The sequence below is a fragment of the Pleuronectes platessa genome, chromosome 10, assembly GCF_947347685.1.
Source record: "Pleuronectes platessa chromosome 10, fPlePla1.1, whole genome shotgun sequence".
Classification (NCBI taxonomy): Eukaryota; Metazoa; Chordata; class Actinopteri; order Pleuronectiformes; family Pleuronectidae; genus Pleuronectes; species Pleuronectes platessa.
Window position 1 is genome coordinate 971,119 of NC_070635.1, and position 18,426 is coordinate 989,544.

Here is an 18,426-nt window from a genome sequence, read left to right on the forward strand (position 1 = left end):
CACGGTGGTGCAGAGTTCAGCAGGCTGACAGCTGCAGGGCAGAAGCTGTTCCTGAACCTGTTGGTCCGGGAACGGAGGACCCTGTAGCGCCTCCCAGAGGGGAGGAGGTCAAACAGTCTGTGGCTGGGGTGGGAGCTGTCCTTGACGATGCTGCGAGCCCTCAGCAGACATCTCTTGCTCTGGACAGCCTCAATGAGGGGGAGTGAGGAGCCGGTGATGGGTTTGGCAGATTTCACCACCCTCTGCAGTGACTTCCGGTCCACAACAGAGCAGCTGGTGAGGAGGCTCTCGATGGTGCAGCGGGAGATGGGCCTTCTTCAGTGTCCTAAGGAAGAAGAGATGTTGGTGTGATTTCTTGACCAGGGTTGAGGTGTTGAGGGTCCAAGAGAGGTCCTCAGAGATGTGGACACCCAGGAACTTGAAGCTGGCGACACGCCCGACCTCTGTCCCGTTGATATGGATGTGGGGTGGGGGGGGGGGGGGGTGGGGGGTGTGCCACCTTTCTTCCTGTAGTCCACAATGAGCTCTTTGGTCTCCTTGGTGTTGAGAGCCAGGTTGTTGTCGGCGCACCACTCCTCCAGATGCTGGACCTCTTCTCTGTAGGCCGACTCATCGTTGTTGCTGATGAGGCCAATCACCGTTGTGTCGTCTGCAAACTTGACAAAGGTGTTAGAACCATTTACAGTAGTGGAGTCATAGGTGAAGAGGGAGTAGAGGAGAGGACTCAGCACACAGCCCTGTGGCACGCCGGTGTTCAGGATGAGGGTTGAGGAGGTGTGGTTCTCTAACCTGACAGACTGGGGTCTGTTGGATAGGAAGTCCAGTATCCGGTTGCAGAGCGAAGAGTTGATGCCTAGGTCACAGAGTTTCGTGATCAGTTTGGAGGGGATGATGGTGTTGAAAGCTGAACTGAAGTCTATGAACAGAATTCTCACATAAGAGTTGTTATTGTCCAGGTGAGAAAGTGAAGAGCCGAGGAGATGACATCCTCCGTACTCCTGTTCTAGCGGTAGGCGAATTGGAAGGGGTCCAGTGTGGGTGGTAGACAGGTTCTGAGCTGGGTCTTTCTTCTCCAGGTCAGAAGGATGTAGAGTTGAGAGGCACTTACATTGCATATAAGAATTTAATCAGATAAACCATGTTCACAGAAATGCAGGTAAAAATATAAAATCGGTTCCTTTACAATAACTCATTAAAGATCAGCACTCAAATAAAGATACTTGATTTGTTTGACAGCATCAGAGCAGCCGTCCTGATCCACACCTGATTTCACCTGTTTATAGATATTAGCACTCGACACATGTTATAGAAAATGATTTGTCAGCTGTACAGAAGTTGTGGTTTTTCACTCACACATGTCCTTCCATCAGATTCAAAGAGCGACGAAGAAGCAGGAGAAGTTTGCAGAACTGTAGTTTTTAATATGAGATGTAACAATTTTACAAAATGGCTTTTAATTTGATTTGAAAGAACAGGTTTAGCATCACTAACACCACAGTGACACAATTCAAACTTCAGGCGTGAACAGGACGAGGCCTCAGGTTGAACCTTTCTGCTCCTTCACGGCTCCGCTGCCTTCAGAGAAATAGAATCAAGGTTTAAAAACGTTTCCTTCAGCTCAGCTCCCACTTGATTCTCAGATTATGGCTGATTTCAAGAACTGAAAAGAGAGAAAGAAAACAACATGTTAATAAGTTATTGAAGTAACCTTCAATAACTTAACATTTAAAAGGCGTCACTTTGTTAATGATATAACATAAATCAAGCAAAATATAAAGCAACGAGTTTAATACTGAGACTTGAACATCATCAGAGCAGTTTAGCTGAGCCAGATTATCACAGGACACAAGAGAATTTATTGAGACTTTAGAAACTACAGGCGTCGATATGATGGAGGATTCCACAGAATCTGATGAGATGAATCCAAACTCGGTCACCTGCTTGAAGGAGAAGCTGGCGACCTGGCAGTCACATGGCAGATTCAGCAGATGGGCCTTGAAACGACCTGGAACACAAAATATTCTGTTGGCAAATATGAAAGTGGAATCTGGGTTTCACACCAAATGGGTCACAAACTTCGTGTGTCAGCCAATGATGGAATCTAACAAAGTTGATTACTTGCTTCTTTACTGGAATAAGTTCATGTTTCATGCATCTCTAGATATGTTTTTAGATCATTTTCACCTTTGATTCCATTACATTATGTTGTTTGGTGGTTTGTCTGTTTATGAGCAAGATTACACAACAACAATAGAACTGATTAATACTAAACTTGGGGTTGGTGGTGGTGGTGGTGGGGGGGGGGGGTGCAGAGTGAGTCAGGGAAGAATATTTGTATCTAGGCCTCTGTTGATGTGCAAAGGTCTTTACTCTCAGTACTTAAAGTCCATAATTACATGAGAGTACACATTTACTGACATAACTTTGACTTTTCCTCGAGCACCCTTGTCTGTACTAAACGTCTCCTCCACTGACGTCCTCCCTGATCCCTGTTGTGCTGCTCAGAGCTTCCTCCATGTCCTTCATGCTCCACGTCTCTGTGAGGACGTCCTCCTCTACCTGCTGATATTTACCTCTGAGGATCTGGAGCCTCGTGAGGAGCGCCACGTACTCATCGTAGTCGATCCCACCTCGGGAGCCGTGTTCGCGCCACAGAGTTTGAAAGGTTCCATCGTCTAAACTGAAGTCTGAGTGAAACCATGTGATTAACTCAGGCAGTTGTCTTATCTTCATTCTATCTTCAGCTTTTATACATTTTTTATATCTTTTCTGATTTAATGGCAGAATTGAGACGTGTGAAAAGATAAATGCTGATTTGTGTATTTTGTGTGTTAGGTGTGTAGTTACCGTGGACAGACAGAGCTTTCTCCATTTGGGTTTGAGTGACGGAGGAGGGGTTCCTGCTCTCGTAGCTCTCCACGTACTCCCTCCTGATAATGGCCACATAATGCTCCAGCTTGAAGAGCTCCAGCACATCCAGGTCTCCAGTGTGGTCCGACTGAACGTGCTGTTAAAGAGCGCAACTGAATGGAAATCTTATCATCACGATTCCCTCTTGTGGGACAATACTCTGAATAAAACATGAAGACACGACCACATGTTGGTCTAAACTGCTGGTTTACTTGAATTCTCAGGTTTTTTGTCGTTATTCAACTGGGAAATCCAAAACTTGGGAGATGAAGGGAGCCATGAATCATTCTATACATGGATGACAGGGTTCCACTTCCTCCTACTAACCAGAGATGGAGCCAAAATATTTTTATATTCGATCGCTGCCATCTTGAACTGATGACTTCAATGGAAGTTAGAGCCGGGAACTTTTCACTGTCCTTAAAAAGTCTGGGTTGACTGCACATGAACATACATCAGTGTGATAAGCCGCCACCAGGGGGCAATTGAGACACTTTGGCTTCACTTTTCCCGGAGCCGTCATGTTGTGGATCTTTATTTACCCTCTCTGCTCGGTGCAGCCCCTGAGTTGAGACTCAGCTCATGAGAAAAGAGAGAAGGTTCCAAAGGATACGTCCATGAGAGTCAACAGCAGACGGGCCGTCTTCAGACTCAAGGCTAGAATGAGGAGGAACGGATCGAGTTTCAACATTTGTCATTCACATGAGATAAGAGTCAGAATTAGTGGGAAGAAAACGAACATTTGCCACGAACAGTGAAGCCGCCAGCGTTCAGCTTGGTGAGAACGGCTTCTGCATTCAGCGTCTGTTGGGAACAGGAAACAAGTTTCACACAAGACTGTAAATCAGACCTTCAACTCTGTGGTGAAATACAGTGAATACAACACACACAAGGTTTTATCTAAACAACACACATACCTCAGACCTGCTGTCTTCCTGTAACAGGAGAGAAAGGGAAGATGCCAGGTGAATATAGATCTAGCGATGCAGCATTTAGATAATGTTCTGATTGCAAACTGTATTTTGTACTGAACAGAATTCTTTGATCAGTTGCCCGGGACTTACTGATATACACCTTTCCTCTGGGAATAAGTTGCACTGCAGCTCAGCCGGCCAGGAAACGCCGTAACTGCTCATCAGCCCCTCACAGCCCCGTTTGGCTCGCTCACAGAAAGACCTGCAGGGCCGCTGCACTTCCCCAGCCACACACTGGGGGGCGTACACTCTACACAGGAAGAGGCGTATGTCCACCGAGCACACGGTTTGCACGATGGAGTTGAAGAAGGACATCTTCATGACTGCTTCTCTTTGACTCGTGTGCCCCAGCAGGTTGGGGATGATGGTCTGGTTGTAGGACAGACCCTCACACATCGGGATGGTGATGGGCTCACAGATCCCCCCACTGCTGCTCACTCCATACTGCAACAACACACAGGTGCACACTGTCACTTGACCTGCGAGAGAGAATGTTCTGTACGACGTGGCCACCAGGGGGCGCACTCCTCAGACAGGGAGGTGAGAGACAGCCTCAGTTTGCAGAACCGTACGAGCATGATGCGAAAGGGAAATAAATAAACAGAAAGTCAAACTCTCTTTCGATGGGAGTCAACGTCTTATTTAACGGGTTTACCTACGTTAACAAAAATCTGCATTCACCTGCTAATTTAGGTGTAAACGAGGTAAATATAACCTCGGCCACTAGGGGTCTCTCATCTCAGTCAACACAAAAGATCTAGTTCGACGATGTTGTGAAGAAGTGTGGAATCATTGGAGTTGTATTCACCACTGTTACCAAATCATGTTTTAGTAACGACAATAATAATAATAATCATGATCCATTACGAGTGACGAGTGATAAAACATTAACATCAACTTCCAGCTGCTTCTTCTTAAATTGAACCTTTTTGTGGATATAGTGTTGTTATATAATGTAGTTTGTGTCTTTTATGTTTGTATATCGTGTTTCAGCTTTAACAGGAAGATCCGCAAGAGACGTTCCTAACACAGCTAAGGATTGTGGGTAGTTAGTTAGTTAGTTAGTTCGATTGTTTGTTAGTCAGTTAGTTAGTCTGTCATTTAGTTAGTTAGTTAGTTAGTTAGTTAGTACGGTAGTTAGTTAGTTAGTTTGTTAGTCAGTTAGTTAGTTAGTTAGTTAGATAGTTAGTTAGATAGTTAGTCAGTCAGTTAGTTAGTTAGTCAGTTAGTCAGTTAGTTAGTTAGTTAGATAGTTAGTCAGTCAGTTAGTTAGTTAGTCAGTTAGTTAGTTAGTCAGTTAGTTAGTTAGTTAGTCAGTTAGTCAGTTAGTTAGTTAGTTAGATAGTTAGTCAGTCAGTTAGTTAGTTAGTCAGTTAGTTAGTTAGTCAGTTAGTTAGTTAGTTAGTTAGTCAGTTAGTTAGTCATTCTGTCAGTCAGTCAGTCAGTTAGTTAGTTAGATGGTTAGTTAGTTGGTTAGTTAGTTAGTAAGTTAGTTAGTTAGTTAGTAAGGCAGATTCCTGGTCATGTTCAATAAAACAACACTTTGAATGATCACCCAGAGATTCCCCCCCCCCCCCCCCCCCCCGTTATGGACACATCAGGATCAATGGTTTGATGAGGAGAATCCAGACTCACGTGTTCACAGGACTCCGTAGTAAACGCTTCACATCCGAGCTTCTCAGGCCACGTGAAGCCGAACCGGTTCATCAGGGTCTCACAGCCGGACCGGGCCTGCTCACAGAGCGTCCTGCAGGGGGGGCGGACCTTCCCGGCCACACACTCCGGGGTGTAGACGGAGCACAGGAAAGGCTTCAGATGAGGGGAGCACCTCACTTTCACCAGTGGATGAAACCGTTGTAGTTCCAAATCTGCCTCCGTCTGGGTTTTGTGGCCGAACACATTGGGCAGCGCAGTGTCGGTGTACGGGAGGTCGCTGCAGAGCGGCACGGTGATCGACTGACAGGTGGCGAGGGAGGTCTGCCCATCGACGCTGTCTTGAACCTGGATGTACGAACACAAACGCAAATCAGGGAATCATCAACTATTGTGTCACTCCTGTAGTTGTCATTTCTCACGAGAGCACGTTCATTGTGTTACTGCAGCGCTTCCATGACCTTTAAAACTGTAACTTTGACCTGGATGTGTCTGTCCAGCATTCATCTGTGTGTCACTAGCTCTTTATTCAAGAGCAGGACTGATTCACCCTCAGGTTGTGTAATTCTTTCACTTCAGCCCCTGACTGTGCTCTGCTTGGCTCTGCTTGTTCTCAAACTCTGCGCCTACACACAGGTTTCTGGCTCCAGCTTGAAACGTCTGTTTGTGGAGTTTTTCCTCTGCATTCAGATTTTTTGTCCAATGAGATTGTCAGGATTTCCCAACCAATAGAATGCCATGTGTGGTGTTGACAAACTGAATTGTCCAGGTAGGAACTTTTAGAGTGCAGGAAATCTGAGTGCAAGCGCACAGTTTGAGCACAAGCAGAGCAAATCTAAGTGAAACGACATCATAACCAGAGTCCTGGTTCTGTCCAGTGAGCACGAAGGTGTCAGCACCGAACCTGAGTGAGCACACAACGTCCAGTTTCATAACCTCTGTCTTTATGAATTTCTGGAAACACTCAGTGAGTCATGGTGAGGTTTCTGTTTGAAATGAGAACGATATAGCGTCAGTGTCTCAGGAAGCTGGATCGGAGCATCCTCAGTAAACATCCCTCACATGTTCGAGTCAAAGAGGGCAGACTTACGTGTTCACAGGAATCTGTCGTCATTTTGTCACAACTGAAGTTTTCAGGCCACACGAAGTCGAACTTGTTCATCAGGGACTCGCAGCCGGAGCGGGCCTGCTCACAGTCCGTCCTGCAGGGAGGCCGAGCTTTCCCTGCCACACACCGAGGAGTGTAGAGGGAGCAGAGGAACGGCTTCAGACGAGAGGAGCAGCCCACTCGCACCAGGGGAGAAAACTGATGAACTTCCAGGTTTGCCTCCTCCTGGGTTCTGTGGCCAAGAAGATTGGGCAATATGGTTTCTGTGTAGAGTAAGTCCGAGCAGAGGGTGGAGCTGATCGGCTGACATGTTGCCGGGGGAGTTGGACTAACCCGGGGCTGCAGACCCTGGAAGAACAGAAACAAAAATTAACCATTTCTGAAAAATCTGCATTTCTCACCAAACACAACTGTCCCATTGACCTGCGTTGGTCAAAGTGGCTCTGAGTTCCATATGACCACATGTCTGCACGGTGTGAACTTTAAGATTCAGGATTCTTTATTATCTTTCCCAAAGAGGTGGTTTTCGCCCAGTTTCATTTGTGTGTTGGTTGCTCTGTTTGTAACCAAGATAACACAAAAACTACAAATCGAGTTAATGAGCAAATAACCATCCTCTCATTTAAATATCAGCAACAAAACAAAAAAGGACGTTTCACAAAACTCTTTGAAGACTCTTCAAACACGGATATACCCCCTCGATGCGCCCACTGTTTGACCCTCACCTGCACACAGCTGGACTCTGGTAGAGCTTCACACCGGAGCCTCGTCGGCCAGGACAAGCGCTTGGCTCTGATGGCAGAGTCGCAGTCGGTCTTGACCTTCTCACAGAGAGCTCGGCACGGCTTCAGCCGGCTGTCGTCTGCCGAGCTGCATTCTGGCACAACAACGCGACACATCAGTGTGGCGACTGCAGGTGAACAGGCCGTCTCCACGATCTGACCGATCTGCTGCAGGCTGAAGCCCGTGACTCCAGTCGGGTGGAGGGTGGTGGTGTATCCGACTCCTTGACAGAAGCTGGCTGTCACCGGCTTGCAGTTCGGCCTGTCATCTCGGGCGCTGTGTGCCTGCTGAGGGGACAGCAGCAATCCCACGACCACCAGGATGAAACACTTCATAGCTTATGGGAGCCTCGGACACTGAGCTGCTCAGTTTCACAAAGTCTCAGACATGTGTTCTGCTCCCTGGAGGTGGAGTACGAGTCTGCGAATGGAGTTTCTACAAACGTGGAACTGATTTCAGACCCCCGGGGAGCCACATGCCAACAAGATGCTGGACACAAAATGAGACCCAAACTGGTCTCAGAGCAGCCGCACTATTCTGAGGAATTCAGAGCGAGGGATCCTGAGCTGTGTACGAGGCTCAACATCTGGTTGTGATCATGTGTTTTCTGTAGAACCTTGGGGGGGGGGTTGAGAACTTGTTGCATAAATCTGGAACAATGACTCTGATTTCTGGAAGGAAGGAACTCCAGCACTGAAACCTTGTTTGTTGCATGTTTCTGTAAAACCAGTCTCTCCCGTTGTCTGGAACTTGGATTTCCAAAACAGAAAGTGGATTATTTCACACAAGCTGATGTAAGACAGCTTTGAAACACAATGTGTTGACTTTCTTATCCAAAGATCATGGAAGAATCTCTGCTTTTGAGTGGAAGGGAATTAAATACATTCAAGCCTGTGATGGAACTAATTAATACAATTAATGAAGGAACTATAGACAGAAAGAGGCGGGACTTAGGGCCAGATAGGAAATGAATAGGACGAGTTTAAACAGTGTGTTTGTCTCATGAGCTGTGTCTCACTTCAGAGGCTGCATCTGAAGACTGGTTGCATCACAGCAGTGAAACTGTCTCATTTCAAGGACAAATGACCCGTCCTGCACCGACCTGTCCCGGGACTCATTACCAGTCGGCCCATGAACAATGTGTCCTACAGCCGGTGTCCACTGGAGGATGCAGACCCTGAATTGAGACACCAATCAGCCAATTAGGAGTCTGCACCACCGTGAGCCAGAGACACGGTAACAAGGTCCCTCTGATACACACTCGACCAATCAAGAGTCAGGATCAGACACATGAACACATGAAGAAATCATCAGTGTGATGAGAACCTGAAATGATAGAAACCATCTTCAACAACAACTAGATGTTTCAAGTAAAACCTGCTCTGAGCATTTAAATCACAAAAGGTATTCTATATAAAATGACCCTGATGTTATTAGTCACATGTGAGTGAATCAGAAATGATGACGCTTGTTATGGACTATTCTGGACTTGTATTCACATTTGTAAACACAAACAGCTTCATTTCCAACTGTTTTCACCACAAACTGAAACAAAGAAAACGTGAAAGACTTTCATCTGTTTTTCATTTACACACAGTTGTTATGCTGCTGTGCCTGGAATTAAAAACACAGGTTCTGTGAATTGCTTTGTGGTCCAGATCCAATAAAGCACACAACAGAATCTCCAGCACGGCTTTAAAGGACGACGGTAATGGAATAAAAAAATACAATAACGTAAAAACAAGCAAAAAGAGGACATTTTCATAGAGGCATAAACTAAAGCATGGCACAAGATACCATCACACACCTGCTTCTGTTCTGTGGAGGAGAAAACGGGAGGACCAGGCTGATATTCAAGTTCTTCAGATTTCAAGCATGTTTCTTCGAAGCTGAACGGTAAAAATGAGTCGGCAGCTGAGACAGTGCCATCGTGTCATTCCCGGTGCTTCAGCGCCACCAGCACAAGGTTCCTGGGAGAGAAGTTTGGGTGGAACAGAGCGACCAGCTGACTGTCCACACCTGCACAGAGGAGAGGCTTCGGTTACAGAGGGAGGTGATCAGTCGTGCACCAAGCAACAAGTCGTCTGGCTCACCGTTCTCCTGCAGGTAGATGATCCTGTCCAGCAGCACCAGCGTCTCCACCACCGGAGCCAGCAGCAGCGCCAAGCTGGAGTACACCACCACCCTGCCCTGCTGCCTCAGCATGGTCTCCACCCGCTCCGGGTCCAGGGGCAACTCGGGCGGCAGGCTGACCCGAGCCAGACCCAGCTGGGCGTACCTGGGAGAGGACATGATGGACACAAAGGAAACAGTGACCTTGAGCATGAAGCAGTTTGTATATGAGACACTTTACTCATGTTTTTGAAAATGTTTAAATTCACCTGTGGCTCAAAACCCTTTCTGTCATCACTGGGACGCTAACATGAATTTAATCTGCTGTTATTTTGTGGTTTAATTATCTTGAATAATCCTGTTTTTATGTCATTAAATAATTAATTAAAACCAAACTGATCAGAAACACGAACACTGTGATAAAAACAACCTAAAATGACAGAAACATTTATTTAACGTCTACTTGGATTTTTGTATTTTGGTCCCTGTTCCATGTGCTAACATGGAGGAGACAGGGTTTCTGACCTGTACCGCAGCCAGCCACCAGGGGGTGAATGAGATGTTGTGGCTTCACCTTCAGGAGGCGTCCATCTTTACTCACAGTTACTCGTGCTACTCACTCTGTAAATGGTAATAAGTGAGCTTTCTTTATAGTCTGGATTCCAGCTCGACGTAGATCCGGCCTCTTGTCCCTGATGAAGGTCTCCAGCATCGCCCGGTAACAGTGCATCCTCAGCTGCTCGCCCTCCTCCCGGAGCCTCAGCACGTAGTCCTCCGTGGCGTGACACGCCCCCTCTCGCGCCTGATAGGACAGCTGATGTCCCGACAACCCCCGCACCCAGGAGCTCATAGGGTAACCGAGCTCCGAGGGACCCGATTCCCGACCCAGCGTCGGTGGAGTGGGCGGTTCAACCAGTCCCGGGTGGTCGGGGTTCTCTTCAGTGGTGATTTTCATGTAGCAACACGCCACGGAGGTGATGCCACGAACATACGGGCAGCTGACGAAGAGGCGGAGGAGGGTGGCGCTGAGGTCCCCGCAGGCATGGAGCCCGGTCAGGATGAAGTCTGGATGATCCGGCAGATTGTCTTCTTCAGGAACAAGCTCCTCCTTACAGACAGGCTGGGTGCCTGGGCAGCAGGTTCCAGGTCCTGACTGATCTCCAGACTCATTCTGGATTGGCTGGAGTTCTGAGTCCTGAGAGTCTGTGGAGTCATGGGAACGGCCCTGATGTGGCTCCGATCCCTGCAGTCGCTTTTTGCCGGGTCCACACGGAGTCGGAGGATCTTCACTGAAACCCTCTGCTGTACTCAGCTGCTTGATGAAAAGCTCCCATGATTCCTTGGGGTTAACCCATCCGGCCACGTGGCGGGGAGGGGACTGTGGTGCTGGAAGCTGAGACAAGACGTTCTAGGAAGAAGAAAGATGTTTATTATATATTGTTACACTCCTATAACTTGACCCCATCGTCAGCTTCAGCTTCCAGGGTAGAACCAACATGGAGAACCAATCACAAATGTCACTGTCTTCTTTGCTAACAGCTGCTGTTCAGTTAAACTCTGTATTTTACAAACTGTTTACATGGAGGAGACGAGATGATGTTCAATCAATAATAGTAAATGCTTCCTCCTGTTTTCACTGGGCCGCTCATGCCTGGTGTGCGTGAGGGGTCATGTGATCATATGTTTTAAGCTCCAACCTTTTTCTGCTTCGCCAACGCCAAGAGCAGCTGTTCATCAAACCTGGACGCCATTGCCACCAGGGCCCCATCAGCCTCGATGGCGGTCACGGTCAACCCGAGTCCAAAGGAGAGGAAACGAGTCAGATGACCCTGTTCACAGCAGAGAGACTATTTCATGGACGATTTGCCTTATTTTTTTGGTTTACCTCTTTTTATCTTGAAAGTGTTTTGTAACTGTGCATTGTGATTTTAAAATGTCTTTAAATGCTTTGTCTGTGTTGTTTTCATGTTCTTCACTTCATCACTGTGTATGAAATGTGCTTTATAAATAAAACTGCCTTGCCTTGGTTGAAATAATACCTGTCCAGAGCCGACGTCCACCACTCGGCTGCAGTCGGTGAGGTCACACAGTTGTTTCACCAGCTGGGGACGGAAGAGAAACTATTAAAGAGACAATTACCAGAGGATCAAGTTCAATTTGAGCTTCAAACCATTAGAACCATTAGAACCAGGCAGTTGTGTACCGTGCCCAGCTGGTCGATCTCATACTGCTTCTTGGGTTTGACGTGCTTCCTGAAGATGTGGTCCAGCAGCGAGCGCTGACTCTGGTTCTTCTGGCGCTCCTCGGGTTTGACCGACCCGGCTCGCCCGCCTCGCTCCCGCCTGCACTCTCTGGGAAACGCCAGAGCATGAGCGGTGGCACGGAAAGCCAACAGCGACAGGGGCCACGCGGTAGGATAACTGTAACGACAGGAGTCCGTGGTTATTAGTATTACTGCAGACATTATTCTGTCGTCATTTACTGACAATAAATTCAACGAGGGGCAGAAATACAAACTGATTTCCATATTTAGTCAGCGAGAGATCCCTGTGCTCTACTGTAAAGTGTGAGTATTACACATTAACCCTGTGCTTCTGTTTCTCACTTTCCTGTATTACTTTGACCAGAGAGTGTAAAAACACATATTCACCTCCTGTCTCCATGTTTCACGTCCAGTAAAAGGTCGGCGACCTGTGGACAGGACAGGTCCTGCAGCGCGGCCTGCCAGCTGCTGGGTAATGTGTGCCAGAGATCCTCAGTGAAGAACTCCTGAGGGACGACAACACATGACGGTTACACAACAAACACTCAGGAACTGGGTTTGAACGCAGCTTTTCCTCCACTGAGGAAAAGCCACTGTGCTCAGTCCCTTTCTCTGGGACTGAGCACCAGAGAAAGCAGCTGTTGTCGTGCGGCTGTGACACAACTGGTCTTCAGAGAGTGAATGGAGACACAGTTCAAATGCGGTAACAAAGTTTACACACAATCAAATACGCGATGGGGCTGATGCTCTGTTGTCTGAGGAGACTGGAGTGGTCATGGCGGCGGGCGGCGGTACTACAACAACAGACATCCGCTCAGGTCGCTCGTGATACGTACAATCCTGTAGGTGTCGGACAGGTGTCTGTACTGAGACAGAAACGCGGTGATCTTCTCCGCCATGTCTCTCTGCTGATCCGGGGACAGACTCGGTGTGAACGTCCCCGCATCTTGAGCTGCGGACGCCTCGGCTAACATGAGGACGCTAAAGAGACAACGCAGCTGTCAGCGCGACGTGAAATGTCCCGGTGAGACGCAGCGCTGCGGACACATGTCGAGTGTTTGGTTTTTAATTCATCAAATAGATGTTGCGTTTAGCTTTTAGCCACCGAAGCTAACGGTTACTTCCGCATGTGTCCGGGAACATCCGGGTACGTCTCGTAAATTCTTCTTCTGTGGTTGGCGAACCAGCATGTAGGTGCATTACCGCCACCGTCTGGACTGGAGGGCGGAGCAGCGGAACAAACTTTAGTCCTGTTTCTCTTGAATAGTTCATTAGAAGATGTTTATTAATTGATGTCTCTACTAACAAATGTTCTAGTGTAATATTTTACTTTTCGTCTTTTAATCCTGGTATTAATTCCCCTTTTGTTCATTATATTTATTACACAGTAACAGTTTCAGTTTTGTTTGCAGTGTTGTGTGTTTGCCTATTTCAGAAGTCGTACAGTGTGGGACTTCAGATTCCAGACTGACCAACAGGATCTAACGTTGGTGGACAAAGGACGGAAGATGGCAGCGGTAGTAACATGGACATCCCAGTGGACACTAACATCAGGAAGAGGGAGCATGAGAAGACTGAGAAGAACAGAGGACTGAACAAACATCTGGAGCAGATGTGGAAGGTGAAACACAATGTGATCCCTGTGGTAGTAGAAGCATTAGAGGCTGTGGCCCCCGAGCTGAGGGAGGAGCTCCAGCTGATCAGGTGCAACATCTGGAGCATCTGTCAAGAAGAGGTCAGAACCAGATACTGACCCTTCATACTCCCAGAGCTCAGGTAGAGGCAACAGGAAGCCATGCCACCGTGTGTGTGTCTGTATGAGTCTCTGTGTGTGTGTGTGTGTGTGTGTGTGTGTGTGTGTGTGTGTGTGTGTGTGTGTGTGTGTGTGTGTGTGTGTGTGTGTGTGTGTGTGTGTGTGTGTGTGTGTGTGTGTGTGTGTGTGTGTGTGTGTGTGTGTGTGTGTGTGTGTGTGTGTGTGTGTGTGTGTGTAAGTGTGTGTGAGAGTGTCTGTGTGTGTGTGTTGCTTTGATAGTTTATAACTTGTTCAAAATGAATGAATCAAAAAAATAAAATAAATGAACACGACTATAAGTTTAACACGACTCTCAGGTTATTATACATTTATATTATATATATATTATTAAACTCTTGCCCTGAATGCTGCGTTGCTTTTGACCCACGGCCTCGACTGTCCGCGAAGGGAGCATGCAACCCGGAAGTGGAGGCTCAGAGTAGCGGAAGTGAGTGGACGGCGGCGGCAGCAGGTCCGAGTCCGGGTTTAACTTCACGCGGTCGGTGTCGCACGGTTCATTGGCCGCGGTTTGTCGGGAGTCAACGTGTCCGAGTTCATGACGTCGCCGAGTTTCACGGTAACGGAATCACATCCGGCCGCCGAGCACCCGCCGGGTAGCACGAAGCGAGCTAACGCTAATACCCCCAGCTAGCCTACCAAGCGGACGTACGTCACTATCGTACGTCCCGGGAGTATTTTACCGTACAAAAACAAAAAAATACTTCACTTCAAGGGATTATTTTACTGTACAAATACAAACATTACCCTATATTATAGTATTATTTTATTGTACAAATACTTAAACATAATATTTGTATTTAATTGTGCTACAGATCGCAGGTGGATACACACGGTTAATTATCAATTGTCCATGAATTGATTAATTGAGCGAAATAAAAAAATCTACAACTCTGCAAATATCTGAAAAACTGTTTCAGTCCTAATTTAAACATGCAAAATACAAAATGCTCGATGTCCCGAGGATCCATCTGAAGCTTCACTGGGCCACTGTTTGTTTTGCAGGATGATTCCTCTAAACCGTTTCCAGTCGATGTAAACGAGTCCACGAAGGACAAAGAGTCGAGGAGCGGACCGGCCGATGATCGGGTTGTGTTGACGTGCCATGTCCAACCCCACGATCAACGTGTGCCTGTCCGGTGACCCGGCACAGAAGAGGACAGGGAAGCTGAAAAACCGGCGTTTTTATAAAGACGTGCAACACTTCGGGCAACAGGGACACGTGGAAGGGAGACGGAGAGACGACCCCCCCGTTGGGCCCAGACATTACCAGACCCCACTCCACAACGGCGTGAGGTCAGAGGCCACTTCCATACAGAGCACCAGTTTACCTCGGCCCGGCGGCTCGTGGCCTCCAGCCGCCGCTCACCGCCTGCCGGCCTCCACCCTGACCGCCAACAGCCGAGGAGGCCACGACAAGCCAAAGGAACCCGTGAGCTTTAAGTCTGCAGCCGCCGACCCCGGCCCCTCGGGATCGAACAGCGCCAAACCCGCTGTCGCTTCCACCGCCATCCCCACGAAGTTCCTCGCCATGGACTGTGAGATGGTGGGGGTGGGGCCTAAAGGGCACATCAGCCAGCTGGCACGCTGCAGCATCGTGTCCTATGATGGAGACGTCATCTACGACAAGTTCATCAACCCCTCCATGCCCGTCACTGACTACCGCACCCGGTGGAGTGGAATCCGGCACCGGGATCTCATCAAGGCCACGCCGTACCCGGAGGCCCGGAAGGAGGTGAGAGACCCTGAGAGAGAGAGAGAGAGACTGAGAGAGAGATAACCTGAGAGAGAGAGAACCTGAGAGAGAGAATCTGAGAGAGAGAGAGAGAGCACATGAGAGAGAGAGAGAGAGAGAGAACCTGAGAGAGAGAGAACCTGAGAGAGAGAGAACCTGAGAGAGAGATAACCTGAGAGAGAGAGAACCTGAGAGAGAGAGAGAGAGAGAGAGAGAGCACCTGAGAGAGAGCACCTGAGAGAGCACCTGAGAGAGAGAACCCTGAGAGAGAGAGAGAAACTGAGAGAGAGACTGAGAAACTGAGAGAGAGACTGAGAAACTGAGAGAGAGAGAGAGAACCTGAGAGAGAGAACCTGAGAGAGAGAAAGAGAGAAAGAGAGAGAGAGAGAGAGTTGTCTTTTAAATCACCAGTTTTACTCTTGAACACATTTACTCTCAGGGTGAGTTTGCCGTTGTGTTGATTCTCAGTCATATCTTTGAGTTTGATGGAAACCAGTGTGTGATGGAAACCAGTGTGTCAGTTGACCCGAGCTGTGGGAGCCGGACCGGTGAGTGAGCGTCTTCTCTGTTGGCAGATCCTGAGGCTGCTGATGGGGAAGGTGGTGATCGGCCACGCCATCCACAACGACTTCAAGGTGCTCGGCTACTCTCACCCGGCGGCCTTGACCAGAGACACGTCCCGGATCCCACTGCTCAACCTGAGGGCGGGCTTCGCCGAGCACGAGTGTGCGTCCCTGAAGAGACTCACCAAGGCCATTTTTAACCGCGACATCCAGGTACGGTGTTTGTCCGAGATCGTGTCCAACGCTTTCCTCTCCCTTCCAAGGTCCTGCTCAGTATTAACCTCTGTGCCCAGAGATCCATCAATCTCCCACTACTCTCACCCTCTCGTAGCGGTTAGCATTAGCGCTTTAACTGCTGGGCTGTTCCGCTGTCGCTAAATGTACAGAGTGGCGTGAGCTGCTTCTGGACCTCTAATGCTCTAATTGAAGTTGCCAGCTGCTATAAAGTTAGTGTTATTGTCAAAGTCATGGTGGGAGTCTGTGTTGATCTGATCTGTAGTAGTGGTTGTTGCTGACCTCGTCCTCTCTTGTGTCCTCAGACTGGGAAGAAGGGTCACTCGTCTGTGGAGGATGCAAAAGCCACAATGGAGCTTTTCAAAGTGGTGGAGGAGGAGTGGGAGAGGAGGTTCGCCTCCAAACCACAGGGCAGATAACGCCAGGGCTGTGGAGACGCTGTGGAAGTTGAACTGGATAGTAATGAGCGTTGAGGTGCAGCAGGTTATGAGATCTGAACTCACTGCAGCTTCGAGGATCAACCCACTGTTAGTGTCCCGGGAACAAGCGAGTGAAGAAACCAGGAAGAGGGGAGCTGCTCGTCCAGAGCTCTGGAGAAGAAGAACACGAGCGACTGTGCAGAGACCTGGAGCTTCAACAGAAAGAGTCTTTCTCAGGTTTCTGTTTGTTAAGATGGTGCATCTGCCACTAGGGGGCAGTCAGGTATTCATCCCAGCAGCAAACATACATTATTGAAACAGCATCTGTGATGGCAAACACCAAAAAAAACTGTTTTAATCAGAGCAGAAGTTCAGCTGCTCGTGGACAAGGTCTTGCTCCTGATGGGGAAAAAATATTTTCAAGTCTGACCTCAACTGCTGCTGATGGAGCTCCATCATGTGTCACTCATTAGTGCAGATCTCTATGGTTTTTAATTGTCTTTTAATTCAAATCAGAGAAACAGAACTGGCTCATTATTCAGGATTTGATCGTTTCCACACACCCATTTTAAAAAGTGACTAAACATCTTGTTTAGTTTTTTTTATCTTAATGTTTAAAAACAAAGAAGCAAAGATTTGCGAAGCTGCTCTTGATCATGTGAAGGTGTTTGTGATGCACAGTAGATAATTCTATAAGCTCATAAACACCTCAGGTTCTGGTGCATCTGAGCAGGAGCTTCAAAATCTAAATGAATGTAGTCGCTGGTCTCAGCAATTAACTGTACAGGTAACAGATTGTTAATCCCCCAAAGTATGTGGGGGGGGGGGGGGACACACCTCAGTGGTGCTACAGCCACTTTGCTCCTTCACCGGCCGACGTTTAACAACTCATCAGATTAAAAAAACAAAAAGATGGATCCTTGTTTACCTGAGTTCTTGAAACACATTCAATCAGCTGATTATATGAGTTTACATGGAGAGAAACCACTTTTCTATGCAACACCAGATGAGTTCAGGTGTTCAGCTCAAATGAACAAGTACAGTAACTGCTGTAAACACACACACACACACACACACACACACACACACAGGAGCGTCACCTGTGCTGCAACTTGGACTGTGAGTTTGACTTTAGAGGAGATCTGATCTAATGTTGGTCAAGTTATTACAACTGGAAGCTTTTAAATGTTTTAACTTGATCCAAAATCAACTAGTTCTTCTTTGTGTTATCTTCTTGTCACGTCAGACAATTCACAACACACACCCAGTCGTCAGACTATTGTTCTGGAAGGTGCTTCTCATTGTGTCAACCTCCTTTTATAGGGAGGATTTAATCCAGGGCTGTTGTATCGAGCTGTTTCTAGACAGAGCTTCTGTCAGTGAGAACAAACGTCTGAGTCTCTGGACATGTTCTGGATCTTCTCCTGCAGCCTCCTGGTAAAATGTGTGTAACATGTCAGAGTCCATGTGAGGAACCAGCAGGACAATGTGTGGAAGCTTCCCAGTGGACGTGTTGATGAGGTTTCTAACACGTGACGGACGTGAAACTGGAAGAACACAAACATCTCAGGATGAAGAAGAGGAGCTGAACACGAAGAAGATGAAGACGTCCACTTGGAAACACGAGGAGATTCCAGATCTTCTGGTGATGAGGGCCGAGGCCCGTGTGGAGGAGCTGTAAACAACAACACTGATCTTCCCTCAGTCTGTGTTCATTCTGTGTGTTACCCATGGATTAAACTTTTCTTCTTCCTTCTTGTTTGTTTTAAAAGTTAACTGTTGATTAAAAAAAACTTTTTGATCCTGCTAAACTTTTGTGGTAATTTCTCCAGAAACAACCAGAGCATCACAACAGGTTGTGT

The 18,426-nt window shown here is 47.6% G+C and overlaps 3 protein-coding genes across 3 annotated transcripts; 1 reads left to right on the top strand and 2 right to left on the bottom strand.

Moving 5' to 3' along the window:
- Nucleotides 1-1,397: 1,397 nt before the first annotated feature.
- On the bottom strand, nt 1,398-9,361 carry LOC128449709 (uncharacterized). Its single transcript, XM_053433000.1, has 13 exons — nt 9,236-9,361; nt 8,447-8,605; nt 7,371-8,171; nt 6,628-6,993; nt 5,520-5,885; nt 3,975-4,328; nt 3,828-3,845; nt 3,651-3,714; nt 3,524-3,567; nt 2,848-2,998; nt 2,574-2,687; nt 1,938-2,005; nt 1,398-1,660 (listed from the first exon to the last, which is right to left on the bottom strand). Exons 3-13 carry the CDS (start codon nt 7,761-7,763, stop codon nt 1,637-1,639), a joined length of 1,962 nt encoding a protein of 653 aa, XP_053288975.1. The 5' UTR covers nt 7,764-8,171; nt 8,447-8,605; nt 9,236-9,361; the 3' UTR covers nt 1,398-1,636.
- On the bottom strand, nt 8,847-13,031 carry mettl25b (methyltransferase like 25B). Its single transcript, XM_053433001.1, has 8 exons — nt 12,640-13,031; nt 12,191-12,309; nt 11,744-11,960; nt 11,580-11,642; nt 11,238-11,369; nt 10,161-10,948; nt 9,522-9,706; nt 8,847-9,447 (listed from the first exon to the last, which is right to left on the bottom strand). The coding sequence occupies exons 1-8, from the start codon at nt 12,775-12,777 to the stop codon at nt 9,362-9,364; spliced, it is 1,728 nt and encodes a 575-aa protein (XP_053288976.1). The 5' UTR covers nt 12,778-13,031; the 3' UTR covers nt 8,847-9,361.
- An 841-nt stretch (nt 13,032-13,872) lies between these two features.
- isg20l2 (interferon stimulated exonuclease gene 20-like 2) lies at nt 13,873-18,375 on the top strand. Its single transcript, XM_053433002.1, has 4 exons — nt 13,873-14,172; nt 14,619-15,348; nt 15,924-16,124; nt 16,451-18,375. The coding sequence occupies exons 2-4, from the start codon at nt 14,719-14,721 to the stop codon at nt 16,562-16,564; spliced, it is 945 nt and encodes a 314-aa protein (XP_053288977.1). The 5' UTR covers nt 13,873-14,172; nt 14,619-14,718; the 3' UTR covers nt 16,565-18,375.
- The last annotated feature ends 51 nt before the right edge of the window (nt 18,376-18,426 follow it).

What these genes read in the sequence shown, in the direction of transcription:
- LOC128449709 (XM_053433000.1), bottom strand. Translation starts at nt 7,763, where the DNA reads ATGAAGTGTTTCATCCTGGTGGTCGTGGGATTGCTGCTGTCCCCTCAG. An exon ending in CTTCACTGTTCGTGGCAAAT is followed by an intron (nt 3,568 to 3,650) that starts GTTCGTTTTCTT and finishes TCCTCATTCTAG; the next exon opens with CCTTGAGTCTGAAGACGGCC. An exon ending in CCAGCTTCTCCTTCAAGCAG is followed by an intron (nt 1,661 to 1,937) that starts GTGACCGAGTTT and finishes CTCTCTTTTCAG; the next exon opens with TTCTTGAAATCAGCCATAAT.
- mettl25b (XM_053433001.1), bottom strand. Translation starts at nt 12,777, where the DNA reads ATGTTAGCCGAGGCGTCCGCAGCTCAAGATGCGGGGACGTTCACACCG. An exon ending in GTGAAACATGGAGACAGGAG is followed by an intron (nt 11,961 to 12,190) that starts GTGAATATGTGT and finishes CTGTCGTTACAG; the next exon opens with TTATCCTACCGCGTGGCCCC. An exon ending in CGTTGGCGAAGCAGAAAAAG is followed by an intron (nt 10,949 to 11,237) that starts GTTGGAGCTTAA and finishes TCTTCTTCCTAG; the next exon opens with AACGTCTTGTCTCAGCTTCC.
- isg20l2 (XM_053433002.1), top strand. Translation starts at nt 14,719, where the DNA reads ATGTCCAACCCCACGATCAACGTGTGCCTGTCCGGTGACCCGGCACAG. An exon ending in ACCCGGAGGCCCGGAAGGAG is followed by an intron (nt 15,349 to 15,923) that starts GTGAGAGACCCT and finishes CTCTGTTGGCAG; the next exon opens with ATCCTGAGGCTGCTGATGGG. An exon ending in TTTTTAACCGCGACATCCAG is followed by an intron (nt 16,125 to 16,450) that starts GTACGGTGTTTG and finishes TTGTGTCCTCAG; the next exon opens with ACTGGGAAGAAGGGTCACTC.